At 37.1% G+C, this 16,792-nt stretch overlaps 1 protein-coding gene across 1 annotated transcript in view; it reads left to right on the top strand.

Annotated features, from left to right (window-relative positions):
- sl (small wing phospholipase C gamma 1) overlaps positions 1–16,792 on the top strand; it is a 602,812-nt gene that overhangs the window by 214,796 nt on the left and 371,224 nt on the right. Inside the window, exon 9 of the mRNA XM_090377657.1 lies at positions 16,236–16,321. Within this exon, the coding sequence (XP_090233783.1) occupies positions 16,236–16,321 (86 nt within the window). The remainder of the gene's footprint in view (positions 1–16,235; positions 16,322–16,792) is intronic.

Raw genomic sequence — 16,792 nt, 5'->3', positions numbered from 1 at the left:
ACAGCTACAGGTTTCAACCTCAAACAATTAGCCACGCGCTTCACGTACCAGATTGGCAGTACACGCCTCCATTCTGTCATTTTATGTTTTTGTTTCAACTGAAGAAGGTTGTCTAACCAACCCAAAGCTTTGTATGTTTCTATGTATATTTATTAAACCTGTTACAATTCACTCTGAGAAAGCCGTAATTTATTTTACTAAGTATGAATCCGGAGCGCATAGGCCTTTTTAACCATATAATATTATTTATAACAATTATAACTGTATTACTGTATTATTTATACTGTATTATATACAGGGTGATTCACTACCAGTGCGACAAACTTGCAGGAGGTGTAGGGGCCACAAAGACGAATCGGAATCGCATAGCATTGCAGGGGTCTGAAATGCCTTCGTCATGCGATAGAGGACATTGAACGGGAGGTCACGTGAACAGCGATCCTGCTGGAAGTCAGCACTTGCAAACCGGTTCCCGAGGCAGTAGGATGGACGAGTATTCAAACGTTGAACTGGCCGACATGCACCTCGCGTATGGAGCTGCGGACTGTAACGGGCGCGCAGCTCTGCATTTGTACCAGGAACGTTTCCTGCACCAGCGTGCTCCTCATCATACGATTTTTGCATGTGTGCACAGAAGGTTACGTGAGACTGGTTGTTTCACGAGAGGTACCATGAATCGAGAGTGAACAACGAGGACGCCAGACAATGAGGAGAATGTCCTATGTCTTGCAGAAGGCAATCCGAGTACTCGAGTGAATTGGGTACGAGTACTCGTACCCAATCCACTGTATGGAGGATACTGTCAACAAACCAAATGAGTTCATACCATCTGCAATGCATCCAATCATTGGAGCCTGTGGATTATCCACTCCGGAGGACTTTTGCTACTTTGTTTCTTCAACAGAAACGGTTTGCAAATGCTGACTTCCGGCAGGATCGCTGTTCACGTGACCTCCCGTTCAATGTCCTCTACCGCATGATGAAGGCATTTCGGACCCTTCAATGCTATGTGATTCCGATTCATCTTTGTGCCCCCTACACCTCTTGCAAGTTTGTCGCACTGGTAGTGAATCACCCTGTATACTGTATTATTTATACAGTATTAATCAATAATATTGTGCTGATATATGGTTGTATTTATGATAAATGTAATAAAATAAAAGTAAATGTAATAAAAATATAAATAACTGTTTTCCAAACCCATTGTATTCAAAATTCATTTGGAACAGTTATTTTTGGGTTGTGCAGCATATCCTAATTTTCCCCATTTAACTAACTATTCATTATGTGTGATTTCTGTTTTTGCAAAGGTTTTCAAGAATGCAACCATTCCATCTATCAGTGACCCAGTGTACTTCTCCTTGCTTGCAAACCTCCCATAATTCAGTCACCTGTTTACATTGTGTGATAAGACCATATCTGCAACTGTTCCACATCATTCTGAAGCAAAGTAACCTGACCTGACCTGACCTGGCCTGGCCTGACCTAACCTGGTCTGGTTATTAATCACCCTTTCTACCTCCAGATTATCAGCAAAAGTTGACAACTTCCCTTATAATCCGTTATCATTGTCATTAAGGCAGATTAGAAACAGGAGGGTCCCCAGCTCTGGTCCCCGAGGATACACTTGGGGGGACTGCATTTGGTACACTTGTCTACTTTGAATAATGTTCATTTGTGCCTACCCTTAATCCAGCAGTGGGGCTTACTAGTAATCTCAATTTGTTCCAGTTTATATAATGACCTTTTGTGTAGAATCGTATTAAATGCTTTACGAATTCAAGATAATTAATGTCAGAGTTGTTTATTGCATGCAGCTAATTTATGGCTTTGTTATAGTAATTTATTAAATTTCTCTGGCAAGACTTCCCCTTCGTTAACCATGCTGTGATCCATTGAGAATACCATACTTATTAAGATGGTCCTGCATGTATCCATAACCAAGATTCCATGATCATAGCCATCGCAAACTTGCCGGTATGTAGTTGTCCATCACCTCCTTTGCACCTTCTTTATGGATTTGTGAAGACTTTAGCACTTTACCAATTGGGGATGTTAATAAGATCAGAGTCTGATCTTATTAACATTCCCAACAGTTTAATGCACTAAAATACAGATTTTTTAAGTATAACTTGCTGTATACCATCTTTCCCTCGTCTTACCTTCCTTTAGTAGATTCTTTCAGATAATTATATCACTTATTTTAACATCAGTCTGACTTCCTGTTGCTATTTTACCCCATGTTCTGTACTGTCACTGTAAATATAATTGCAAAGTACCTTGTTAACTCATCTGCCACTTTGATCCATTTTGATTAGTATAAACTTTATTTTTTGGTTGTGTCAATATATTTTCTTATTTCTCTCGTGGTTGGTTCTCGTGCCATTGGTTCATTTTTTTCCCCTTTTCTTTTTTTTCATATTTTCTTATTTATTTTTATTTTACTTATTTTAGTTTATTTTCTTATTTATCTTATGGATGCCATGCATGCCATTGGTTCATCATCACTAGTATAGAGTTAATAAGTTGTTACACAGATTATGTTGTGCCAGTCTACAGCTCAGCTTAACGAAACACAGGGTGATTGTTTTTATCTATTAAAAAAACTGCAGCAACATACTGGAAATCTCCTGTATCCCCTTGCAATTGCATGATGTAGTCATGGCTGTGATGTGCTGGTAAAACTATAAACAAACAACTACGGGTTAGACTCAGTCCCTCATAAAAGTAATTCACAATGCTTTGGAAGCATACAAAATGCTGCAAGTTTCCAGTATGTGTGCCGAATCCCCTGAAGCTCTGTTATCTATTAGAAGGCAGAAATTAATGCTGCAATACATATGCAAAATAAGGTCCATACCAGAACATCCAGTGTGGTGAATGTTGTGATGTGATCACTTGGGAAAACATGTATCAGGTGTACATCTTAAGAAATTCCTACAAACCTTGTAGTTCTAGTTAGAAAAACATTGCTGTAACAATAAAACTGTCCTTTTCACCGCCATTGAATACTATTCTGCTTAACCCTGATTTCCATTTCCATTCCTGGAACAAAATGTCCCTCCCAGAGAGGAACTTCAACAACTGCATGTTGCTTTCAGTGCTCAATTATTAGTTCATACTCCAGTATACAGCTGGCTCAGATACTGAATATAAACTGTAACAGTTGAGAATGTGTTGCATTCCCAATTGTTACCCCATCAGACCAGCTTCCAAATAAATTTGTGTGTACAGCATAATTGACACAATACAGACATCCCTGGATCATATAAGAATGATTTACAGTAGTGTTATCTATACAGATATGTTAAACACATAGCACTTTACAAAACCCTTTTAACTCTTCCAACTTAATTCTCAGTCAAATTCAAGGCATTTTAATTACTTACAATTTCCAAGCAAAGGAAAGATATTTGATTATTTTGTCGAATGTCACCACTTTTACCTGTTCAGAGCAGATGAACCTCCACAGTGCCACAGATTCAATGCAGGCCTATGTACATCCTGTTAGAATGCCTATTCTTTTACAAAAGAATGTCAGAGTCTTTAGCAACATCCCACCTATGCTTAAAATCAGGATATTTTCCATTTTCTCAGATTGATCAGCCTTTATCACCTCAATGAAAAGTAAAAAAATTAATTACAACAAGGTACAGCAAATAACCACAATACTCTATGAAAGCCAACATGGTGAGGAAAAGTAGTTATCAATACCCACAAGCAGAATGCATTGGAGTAGCTATATTAGCTGATGAACCATAAAAACCCACAAAAACAAACAAAAAAAAAAAAAAAAAAAAAAAAGAATGCATCTACCAATTTGAAATTTGCCATGTGGTGTTGAATAGTGTATACAGTATTTCAAATCAAGAACAAGTCCATCCAACAGTGTTGCCCAGGTGGTACTTCTAATTGGAACATCAAATTGAAATGAATTAGTCCACACTACTCAACCAAAATTTAAAAAAATAATAAATTTACAATGAATAAGAGGAATTACCTCTATAATAGCTTTGGTGCTAACTCTCTCCATTTTTCAAATGGATATAAAATAATTTGAATGAATTCTTCACACTTGAAGAAAAAATCGATGATCCAATGCATCTGGAATCAAAGGCCTAAAAATCCTGAACATGACCCAAAAATACACCAAACCACTATCTAAAATCCATGAGTGAAAGAAGACATTGGGTCCATACTTTAAAAATCAAACTCTATAAAAAAAAAATATAGTGCAAAAATTATATAAACTGGAAAAAAATTATAATTTTTTATTTATTTATTTATTTTTTTATAGTGTTCGTTTTTTAAAGTATGGACCTAATGTCTTCTTTCATTCTTGGATTTTGATTGGTGGTTTGGCATATTTTGGGGTCTGGTTTGGGATTCTTAGGCCTTTGATTCCGAGTGCATCATCATTTTTTTTTTTTCTCTTTAAGCGTGAAGGATCATCGGTTTTTTCCCTTTAAGTGTGAAGAATTCATTCAAATTATTTTATATTCATTTGAAAAACAGAGAGAGTTAGCACCAAAGCATTCTACAAGTTGTTATAGAGGTAATTCCTCTTATTCATTGTAAATTGATATACATCGATGAGCCAAAACATTATGGCCACCTACCTAATATGATGTTGGTATTCCATGTGCAGCCAGAACAGCTCGTACCCAACGAGGCATGGACGCTACAAAATTTCTAAATGTGTCTTGTAGTATCTGGTCCCAACATGTAACCAGCAGATCCTTTAACTCCTGTAAGGTCCGTGGTTGAGACGCCACAGATTAGAGTTGTTGTTCCAACACAAACCACAGATGCTCGATGCGATTGATGTTTGGGGAATTTGGAGGCCAGGGCAATACCTGGAAGTCTTCCTCATGTTCTGCAAACCAGTCTCGAACAATCCTGGCAGTGTGGCATGGCACATTATCCTGCTGAAAGAGGGCACTGCCACAAGGCAAGACCTTTGTCATGAAAGAGTGTACCCAGTCAGCAATAATGTTTTAGGTGGTAGATGTCAGAGTGCCGGGCACATGGATGACTGGACCCAGATTATCCCAGCAGAACATTGCCCAAAGCATGACACCGCCGCTACTGGCTTGTTTTCATCCCACAGTAGGTGCCATCACTTCCCCAGGTAAACGACACACATACCCGGCCATCCACATGGTGCAACAGGAAACGTGATTCATCGGACCAGACGACCTTCTTCCAATCACTCAAGGTCCAGTTTCGATGCTCACATGCCTATTGTAGACGCTGTCGCCAGTAAACTGTGGTTAGCGTGGGCACTCAGAGCGCCCTGCGACTACGCAGCCCCATTTTCAGCAGGATTCGATGTACTGCGTGTCGTGACATTATTCCCATCACCAGCATTCCAGTTACCAGTGAGTTGCACTACAGTCGCCCTTCTGTTGCCACGTACCATCTGGGAGAGCCTTCGCTCACCTTGAGCATTGATGGGCCATGGTTGTCCAACACCTCGCCGGCGGTTTGTGGGTTTCCCCCTCTTCAGGCCACTTTCGGTAGGTACTAACCACAGCTGATTGTGAGCACCCTACCAGTCATGCCGTTTTGGATATGCTCAGACCCAGTCGTCTGGCAATTACAATTTGGCCTTTGTCAAACTCGCTTAAGTCCACTGCCTTTCCTATCTGAAGAACAAGAGTAACACTGATTAACAGAGTTCAGTATCGGGTGTTTTTTAGTGTCCCAACTTGCACACTTGCCATGGTTCACCTGCAGTTCCTTCGATTTGCATAACGACTCACTGCTCATAATGTTTTGGCTCATCGGTGTGTAACGTAGAACTTACTGAGCCTTGCAGCTCTGACATTTATTAATCACAAAAAATAATAAAATAAAAATGTACCCGAACTAGAATTTTTAATACAGCACATCGTGAAAGTTACAGTGGTGCACAACTTTTGTGACAATAAATATGTGTATTTGATTATTTTATATTGTCATATACAGTAAACCCCCGCTATTCGCGGTATCTGTATTCGCGGTTTCGCGTATTCGCGATCGCCGATTTAATATAAAATGAAACCTAAAAAATGTGAGTTTTAAAGCGCCGTGAATATTTTCCGCCATAAAAAAACATGGGCGTGGCTAAAATTATCTTTCCCGGTCAAAACAGCGCTCAGTGGGTGGGGGGGGAGAGGGGTGACAAAATCGCGAGCGTGGATGTTTCTTGCTAATCCTTGTTCAGTATGTGTTATGCGCTTGTTATGGAAGGTTTGTCGTTTGCTTTTAATTTATACGCTTATAAATTGAATAAATTTATAAATTGATATGCTTACAAAAGTGATAAATCTACCGTTTTGCAGTGTAAAACAGACTTTTTCGAGTGTGTTAACGGAAGAAAGTGACTTGATTGTGGACAAGTTCTTTCTAACCCCTACAAAAATATGACTACGAATAACAAGAGAAATGTGAAAATATCAAAGAAGGTGATGACATTAGCGAATAAAATTGAGTTATTAGACAAAATTTCTAATGGTGAAAGTGTCTCCTCAGTGGCAAAACATTATAAGATCAATGAGTCAACGGTACGATCAATCAAAAAATCGGAAGAAAAAATCCGCCGTAGTGTCCGTGAAAACGCGCTAATTGCTTCAAAAATTTGCTCTGTAACTCGTGATGTTAAATTAGAAAAAATGGAAAAAGCTTTAAATCTGTGGATAGAAGACCGAACTCAAAATAAAATTCCGTTAAATTCACTCATCATTCGTGAAAACGCAAAACTCATTATCAACGCTTTAGCGAAACTGGTGATAGCACTGGCGGGATAGATTTTTTAGCTAGCAAAGACGCTGGTTTGAAAGATTTGTTTGAAATTTCTAATAAATATTGCATTTAATATTAAATTGTTTCTTATTTTCATTTCGATGCCATATGCTTGCATTTCACTATGTACTGTCTATGTACATAGTCATATTATGAAGGTACATATAATAAATACATAGACAAAATTTTAGACTAGTTTTTCTTATATACTTTGGAACGGAACCCCTTTATTACTATGGGAGCCATAACTCAGTATTCGCGTTTTCGGCATTCGCGGCATTTCTCAGGAACGTAACCCCCGCGAATAGCGGGGGTTTACTGTACATTGAAATGCCAGCTAATTTTATCGCTGGTTATTGTTAGCAATTGCTTATTATAATCAAGAATGACAATCCAGAACTATTTATATTATAAATAATGTATGTAAATTCTGGTATTTAATAGCTATATAAATAGATAGCTATATGATCATATATTTATATGATCATATAGCTATTTATTTTTATCATTATTCATTTCAGTTCAATGAAATATGTCTTCCAGAACACCTAAAATTGTGTATAAGTCAGAACTTTGTTGACTATTTACAATCCTGGCCACACCAAATAATGGTCACAACCTCATCCCTTGTCACACAAAAGTGGTACCTTTTAACTTTTAATCTCTGCCACATATCTGTAGCCTTCAGAAAACGCAGGAGAGTGTCTGTGAACAAAAGCAAGTGAATAATCAAGAAAATGATGCTTTTATTATCAAGCTATATGGTTGGGGAAAGAAGCAATCTAACCCACTATTGTAAAGTTTTACAACTGCAGCTGTATGACAGTTAATGGTGTTTAATTACACTCGCCAAAATAGGCGCCTCCGTAGCCAGGTGGGAAGGAGCAGCAGTGCGTAGCACACGCTTCTTGATTAGACCGGGGTTCGAGCCCGTCACCACCAAATACGGAGGATGAGGAAAGGTCAGGGAATGACCACCGCATATCCCCGAGCAATATGGCCTTAGTTGCTAATGCTCCTAAAAAAAAAAAAACCAAACAAACAAACAAACACTCGCCAAACATTTGAAGTTTTTCCCACAGTGATACATGCAATCTCACAGTGTACATGTGCAGTACTGTACCCACTGCCTGCTTTCTGTGAATAGGCTTGATTTTAGTTTGCAAATGACATCCATCAAGAATTGAACTGTGATTGTGATTTATTTTTTTCTTAGAATATAAATATTGCAAAAACATAGAGATTTAAGTTTGATTGAAAAGAACAGAATTCTAGGTGCTTATGATGCCTTACCAAAGTGTAAGGGAAGCTGCATTAAAACTTGCTGTTTCACAGCTTATTTTGTATGAACTTTTAAATAATAGAAAATCACATGAATTAGGAGTGACTGAAATGATAGGCTGAGCAGGAAAAGGAAAAAGATGTGGAAATAATGAACTTGTGAAAGAAAAGCTTCTGAGATGGTTCACAAATGCAAGATTAAAAAATGCTCCTATCTGTAGAAATATCCTTATGCAAAAAGCAAAAGAATTTGCAATTCAACTTGGTGTAAACAATTTTATGCCTACAGGTGGATGGCTAAGCAGGTGGAAGAAGAGACAAAACATTGTGTATAAAAAATTTCATGGAAAAAATCTGACTTGGATACAGATTCAGCACAAAAATAGGTAGAAAATGGCTTACCTAATTTACTGGAAGGATGTAATTCTGACTGTATTTTCGATACTGATGAAACTGGTATTTAATTTAGAGCGATGCCTAAGCATACTTTATTATTCAGAAATTACTTCTTACATGCAGTATGCCAAGCACAATAAAAAGAAGCTTTTCATAATTGGGAAAAGTAAGCATCCAAGTGCCTTCAAGAGGACAAAAATCTACCAGTTGAATATAATACTGGGATTTTATTAGGATTTTAAGAATGCTTTTGATACTGTTGCACATGGAAGACTACTGTACAAGTTGGAGCAGTATGGCATTAAGGGCAAGTTGCTGCTATGAATAAAGGGATTGCGTGGGAGAAGACAGAGTGGTAATCAATGGACACTGCTCTTCATGGACTAACGTTGTCAGTGGAATCCCCCAGGGTTTGGTGTTGGGCTCATTGTTGTTTTCTGTATTTATCAGTGATATTGATGAAGTTATATCAAGCTTAATGTCAGAGTTTGCAGATGATATAAAGGTTGGTAGGGTTGTTAACGATATTAAGGATGGTACGCTACTGCAACAGGATCTTGCAAAATTGAGTAGACAGGCTGAGAGGTGGCAACTAAAGTTTAATATTGACAAATGCAAAGTACTGCATATGGGTAGCAGTAACCCCAGTAACATACCAACTGTGTGGTACTGCACTCGGGGTAGTGGAGAATGAAAAAGACCTGGGGGTAATTGTGCAGTCAGATATGAAGTTTTCAGAGCAGTGCAGACATTCTGCAAGAGTAGATCATGGGGGGTCTTGTCTGTCAATGATATATAGGAATTTTTGTAGCAGGGATAAGGTGGTGATTATCCCCCTTGTATAAGGCAATGGTCAGGCTACACCTTAAGTACTGCATACAGATCTGGAGGCCTCATTTTAGGAAAGATGTAGAGCTGCTGGAACAAGTACAGAGAAGGGCAACAAGATTGGTGAATGGATCAAAGGGGCGTTCTTACAAAGAAAACCTTCAGTTCTGCAAATTGCAGCATCTGGAAACTAGCCACCAGTGAGGTGATCTAATTGAGGTGTACAAGGCCTTGAATGGTTTGAGAAAGCTCAGTGCTGATGGGATTATTCCTCTTGCTCAGATTCCACACCTGAGGGGGGGCATAAATTCTAATTGAGAAAAGAGTTAGCATTTAGCATTAGCATTAGTAGAGGCATTTGATGCAAGAAAGCAAGCTTATGCAGCATCAGCCAAAAAAAAAAAAACCCCCACTTCACCCTTCTGTTCATTCAAAATACCTGTCCAGCTGAGCCTTAAACTTATTTAGGCTATCAATCTCCACCACAAGGGATGGAAGTCTGTTCCACCAACCAACCACCCGCTGGCTAAAGGCAAATTTCCGCACGTCTATCCTACATCTGTCTTTCCTCAATTTGAATTTATGCCCTGTCAGGTGATTATTCTGAGCTAGAGGAAGAATCCCATCAGCATTGAGCATGCTCAAACCATTCAAGGCTTTATACACCTCTATCAGATCACCTTGCTGGTGCCTAGTCTCCAGACACTGTAATTTGCAAAACTTAAGCCTTTCTTCGTAAGATAGTTGTAGAATAGATGTGTGGAAATTTGCCTTTAGCCAGCAAGTGGTTGATTGCTGGAACAAACTTCCATCTGTCATTGTGGCTGGACAGCTTAAATAAATTCAAGGCTAAACTAGACAAACGTATGAATGGGTGAAACGGGAATGGTTTTTTTTTTTTTTTTTTTTTTTTTTGTCTGAATCTATGTAAGCTTGCTTTCATAGATTCAGACACCATATGCCTCTGCTAGATGCTGATAAGGGCAACACAAATGCATGGATGATGTCCCAAATTTTTGTTGACTTTCCGAAGGAATGGGAAAGAGAATTATTGCAAGTCGGTAAAAAACAAATTACACTTACCTTAGATATTTGTATAGCTCACCTAAATGTGAAGTTGAACAACAATGGAGACACATTCTTTATTATTGAGTAAAGGGGACACATTCGTTTATCACCTTTCCTTACTCATGACAGAAATCACATAGCTCTATTCATGCATTTAAATTCTTTCAAAGTTTGCTACCCTTTATTGCTAATTGTAGTCTGTAAGGTATTGTTTATACATTCAGCCAATATGTGGTTACGATCTTTCACGGTTAGTGAGAAACAAAGTAATTCAAGAGGCATATAAAGTATGTGTCTGATGAATGGGTGGCACCCAGAATGTCAGCTCGACTCTGCCGTATTTCACTGGTGATAGAGGATATGCCTGTAGGTTGAAAACTGAAAAATAGAACTAAACACAAAAGAAACGATTTCAGGTTAAATTAGGGATTCAAATTGAAGAAAATTTTGTTTGGAGCTAGGTTTTCTCTAGAAATGAGGGAACCATTTAGAGGTAGATAACTTGAAATAGTTAACCAAGGAAGGAAGGAATTATACAAAAAAATTGCACAATTTTAAACAAATAGTTATTCAAACTGTTTGCATCAAAAGAAATTATACAGAAAATTTACAGAATTATACAGATGCAAAATATACAAAATTATAGAGATACAAAAAGTACAGAATTATACAAATATATAAATAATTGTGCAAATAAATTATTACATATTCAGAAAAAAAAGGGGGGGGGATTAACCATTAAAGTTAATAAAGGTCCAGTCCAACAATAAATGTCCAATCAGTTCATACAATAAATTTTACAAAATAATGACTTAAATTATGTTATTGTCTATGATATTTCATAACATACAAGTTGTGATTAGAATCATAAGCAATAACAAATTTTAAAAAAATACAGAGCAAACAGTTGAGATGAATGTTACATCTTATACAATTTGTGCTACTAATGTGAAAGCAACAAGTAAGTTTTCGGATACTTAAAATTAAGAATTTAACAAATTTAGGGTAGAAGCTTTTTTAAGTTCTAAAAGAATTTAAAAAAAGTTAAGTATAGGTATTGATTGATAAATGCAGAATGGGTTTATAATATAATTCAGATAATAACTGTTGTCTTTTAACAAAGAGAGAGCTTGAGCAATTCTGAAAGGACTGAAAGAAAGTAGGAGAGGAAATGAAGACAAATTCCTGACTGGGATTAACAGGGCCAGTGTCAGACAGTAACTGTGACCGAAATTTATTGTAAATAGGACAAAAGAAAAGAATGTGGGAGAATCCTCTACAGAACTGCAAAGACAAAGTTCGGAATTGGAAAGATGGAAATAGGCAAGGTTAAAGTTTAGGAACTGTGTCTTGTTAAAAGAAAGCTAGAAAACTTGCTGGTAGGAAACCATTTACGAGTGTTTTTATTAACAAATGTAACTTCGGGAATAAATAATTTTGTAATTAAACATTTTTGGAAATCAGACCAGCGAAGTTGCCAATGGTCATAGAAGAATTTTTAAAATTCGTTGTTTCTCTTGTTTAGGACAGGCGCCTCCGTAGCCAGGTGGGAAGGAGCAGCAGTGCGTAGCACACGCTTCTTGATTAGACCGGGGTTCGAGCCCGTCACCACCAAATACGGAAGATGCGGAAAGGTCAGGAAATGACCACCGCATATCCCGGAGCAATATGGCCTTAGTTGCTAATGCTCCTAAAAACCAAATAACTAACTAACTAATTGTTTAGGACTAGAGGGCACATCAGTTTGAATTCCATTGAATTCTGCAGGGAGGCCTTTACAAATGAAGTAAGAAAGTCCACGGTAAGTTAAATACAAGTCTAAACATAGTGAACCAGATAGAGCTTGTAGATCAAAGATAGAGACAATTCTGCATACTAGTACTAGGAGGAAACTGCACTGGATCGAACGAAGCTTGGTGTGAACTGTAATCAATTTAGTGTGTCTAAACCAAGGCTGCAGCAGCATAAGTGGTAATTGGTAAAAAAAAAGCTTTGTATAGCCTATGCAAAATCTTAGGTCCCCAGTCCTGATGGGAAATGTGAATAATTTATATGGCCAATTTTCTCAATGGGAAAGAAAGGTAAGGCAATTATCAAGCAGTAATCCAAGGAATTTTGTGGTAGTTACAAAAGGCAGGGATTTACCATTAAGTTTTATGAGAGGAGGAGGAGGAAGAGTTGGCGAAAGGGTACCTTTGGAGACAATCATGAAAGTTTTGCTGTGAGAATAGTGAGTTTAAACATTGACCAATCAAAAAAGTTGTTGAAGAACAGACTTTGCATTTTATTCTAATGAATGGTGAGAATTTCCATAAAAAAAAAACTAAATCATCCACATATGCAACTGATGAATGATTTGGGAAAACCTTTAGCAACCATTGGTTGAGAACAAGATTCCAAAACGTGGGTTCAAGACCCTTGCGGACATTCACATGAGACTTTCCGAGAAACTGTGTTGGAATTTGATGTAACCTTAACAGTTCTGTCTGAAAAATAATTCCTAATAAGATTACATAGGTTAGCAGGGCAGTTCAAGATGTTCGGGGGCACTCTCCCACCAAAGAGAGAGTCAAAGGCACCCTCAAAGTTGATAAAAATTGCTGAATATATTTAGAAGACTATTCATTAATTAGATTCAGAAGATGGGCATCTTCAGCACTGATTCCAGAACAAAAACCATACTAGTTACTAGAATAGCTGTCTGTGTTCTGAAGCAGAGCCAGGATTCTATATGAGATCAAATGTTCTAGGATCTTACCAAAATTAGATAAAGCAATAGGTCTGTAAGACCGGGGAAGATTAGGAGACTTGCCAGGTTTCAACAGAATTCTTAAGGTGGCAGATTTCCAGTAATTTGGGAAAACAGGCCATTGTAGACATTTCTTATATAAATTTAGAAGAACATTTCGACAGCAGGAGTGAAGTTTTATCAAAAACTCCACTTCGATAAGATCTTTACTAGGACACCGATTAGGTTTAATCCTGGAGATGCCAGATGATAATTCAACAGGGGTAAAAGGAGCAGCAACCGAGGAAGTAAAGTAAATAAGATTGAGTAATTGAATATCTTTATGACAGGGCAAATCTAAAGGGGATCATCAGGTCAGAAGAGAGCATCCAGAATTGAATTTACAGTATCTGTCCAAGATAGAGTTTTAGCGTTATTACTTATAACAGTGTTATAGATAATAGGTGCATGTAGGTTGTTTCTAGCAATTTTGTAAACTGTTCCAGGGAACAGTTTAAAAAATGTATGTAAAAGAATGTCTATACCGACATGATGAACAAATTTCTTCCAGGTGTCAAATTTGAATTTAGCAATGAGTTTGATGTATTGATGTTTTTTTCCTAAGATAGATTGCATGGAGTTGGTTGACATCATCAGCTGGCCAAGAATGTCTATGCCATTGGTAATTTTTTTGGGCACGAAAAACTTCATGACGCAAAATCATTAATTCTCTGTTCTACCAATTAGTGATAACATGTTTTTTCGATTTCCTTTTAGTAGAGTGAGTAGCAGCTTTGAGGAGAGTATTGTAAACAAGAGTAGCACAGTCAGCCGAAGGCATATTCTCAAAACTTCAGCAAAACGAGAAAATTCGGAAATCAAAATATTAGAGAATTTTTGCCAATTAGCATTTTGCAAGAAAAAATTAGAGGAGGTGAAAGAATACCAGAAGAAATGGGAGGAACAGGTTGAATCTGAAAGAAAATTTCAGGATGATTTGAAGTCCAGTCAACACAGACAGACTGTCCAAGAACAGATTTTGTATAAAGTAGAAGAACAGAGTGTAAAATCAATATTGGACTGACCAGTAGAACAAGAAAAAGTATAAGATAGATCAGATTTGTTGGGAATTTTAAGTCGGTGCTGCAGGATAAAATCTTCAAGAAGACAACCACGAGAGTTGGAAGAAGAAGAGAACCAAGTCATGGACTTGGCATTAAAATCACCAGCTACAATAAAATTTGCAAGGCCCAAGAATCTGAAAGCATGGTCAAGAAAAGAAAGAATTCCATCTAATTCAATGAGGAGGGCAATAAACTGAAAAGAAATAGATACTTCTAAAGGGACCAGAGATGTATGTGCAAGTTACAAATTGGGAACTTAGACAGCCAATCAAAGTAGCCTCCAAAACATCATTCAAAAGCCCAATAGCAGAATGAGGATGTTGATGTGGAGCCTATAAGACTCTTTTGGTTTCTAGGAAAATCAGTAATCGCTCCATGCAAATAATAGGGCTCCTGAATTAACAAAATATCAATGATTTTTCTAAAGAGACTTGCCAAAGTTCATCTGCAACAGTTTTTGATTTTTGATGATCAAGCTGAAGAATTTTAATAGAAGAATTGTATGTGTTAGAACTATAATTATGATTTGAGTTTAAGGATGTATTATTCATATTGAGTACAATTCTTTACATTTTCCAAAGCTTGTATATATTTACTGTAGGTAACATCTTGGGCTGAATGTTTATGATCCTTCTTTTTATGCTTACAGTTGCAGCAACAAGGGGGCTAATGTTTATTGGGACAGTCCTTGAGACATATCCAGTATGGGCACAGTGACCACAAGATGGAATATCCTGAGAACAGGAGGCAGTAGTGTGTCTGTAACCAAGACATGAAAAACACCTGATAACCACTGTGCAAGGCCTACATCTCTGGGAAGGCCAACCAATATATAGGCATTCTAAGGAGATAGCAAGTTTATATATTCTTGGAGAAAAGCCTAGAATTCCCTAGTATATTCCTTCCTGTAATGAAGATAGCAAGGAAATATCTAAGGAGATAACAAGTTTATATATTATTGGAGAAAAGCTTAGAATTCCCTAGTATATATCTTCCTTGGAGGAATTTCTGTTTTTATCATAAATTAAAATGGTTGGTTTTAGAATTTTAGGGAGTTCCATCTTAATAACCATATCAGTCAGTAAAGTTAATGAAGTTACCTTACAAATATCTTTTCAACACCTTTGTTCTTTATCATTTGTATAGATTTTCTTTTAACCTGTTTTAAGGACTGCCAGAAGGTCTTAGCTATGTTATCAAAAACATCTTTACTGGTGGAATAAGTACTAGAATCCGTAGCCTTACATAAAATTATATGCGGTTTAAGCTTAGGTTTTGATTGAGTGGAATTTGTACAAGTTGCAATATCCAGGTTTTGTGTTGGTAATGGTTGGACAGTTTTGTACTTGTATAGCACAGCACTGTCCCTTGCATTCTTTAAGGCATCCGCATAGAGTGTGGTATGTGAAGTCGAAGACAAAAAAATATCAATGGTTTTTGCAATTCCTGATTTCTAACCTTTTCATTGTTTGTAAATAAACTGTTAAGAATAACTTCTAAGTTACCAAGTTTTTCATAAAGAAAATTAGTAGTTGCTTTCATTAGTAAAAAGTTACAATTTCTTTATATATTTTATGAGCTTGAGCTCTAGCATTGATGGGAGCATCAGCTTTCAACAGAATTTGTTTCTGACTGTCTTTGAATTCGAGAATTATCATTAGGAGGAGAATCTATTCTGACAAGACTTACCGTAGAGGATGCATTTAATTTTGCATCTGATTGACTTGATGTTATGTCCTGTGTAGGTCCCAAAGGAGGAAAATCCTCTTTTGAAATGCTAGTATCATTGGCAACAGTTCAGTAGGCAGAAAAAAAATCTGAAATCATGTTTGCTGGTAGAAAATAAATTCACATAAACTCCCCCCCCCCCCCAATTTTTGTCTTAAAAATGGACTGACAGCTTATTGGGACAGAGATGAGGAAATATTTGAGAAAATTAGCTATTTATTTATTTGTTAAAAATTCTTATCTTCACTAAATACCAACATTTTTATGAAGATTCTTTAATATCCTATTTCTGATAGTTACTTGACTGGTGATCAAGTGAAAAGCGAGTCATCAATAGAAGCTTATGCAAGGTGCCTTAGAATTGGATGTCGATGCATTGAATGTAAGTTTTCCCTAGATAATTGAACTTATTATAACAACACCACTTGTGGTTATTATATGAAGTTCTTAGTATTAGTATAGGCCATAAGATGCAAGAAAGCTAGGCTTTTGCTGTATCAATTAAAAAATATATATTTTTTATCTGTTCAACCTCTATTCATTTTATTAACTATTTTTCACTTCCAGACAGTACTTATCCAGTTGTCCCTCAAACATTACCAGACTGTTAGCCTCAACCATCCAGGAAGGAAATTTATTCATTGGCCAACAGTATGTTGACTAAACTTAATCTTTCTAAGGGCCAGTCTGTTAGTTTTCTCCAGTAATTTATATTTAATAGTTTATGGCCCCTGTATTTTTGTGTCTGCCATCTTAATGTGAAAATTCCAGCATTATTCAGTTTGCCCCCCCAATCAGTGCCATGCACACCTCACTCAAATCGCTTCTCAGCTGCCTTGTTTCCAAGTTCCAT

The sequence above is a fragment of the Mastigoproctus giganteus genome, chromosome 7, assembly GCF_048544385.1.
Source record: "Mastigoproctus giganteus isolate SK-2022 chromosome 7, ASM4854438v1, whole genome shotgun sequence".
Classification (NCBI taxonomy): Eukaryota; Metazoa; Arthropoda; class Arachnida; order Uropygi; family Thelyphonidae; genus Mastigoproctus; species Mastigoproctus giganteus.
The sequence above is the reverse complement of the archived record's forward strand: the minus strand, read 5'-3'. Positions and strand labels throughout refer to the sequence as shown.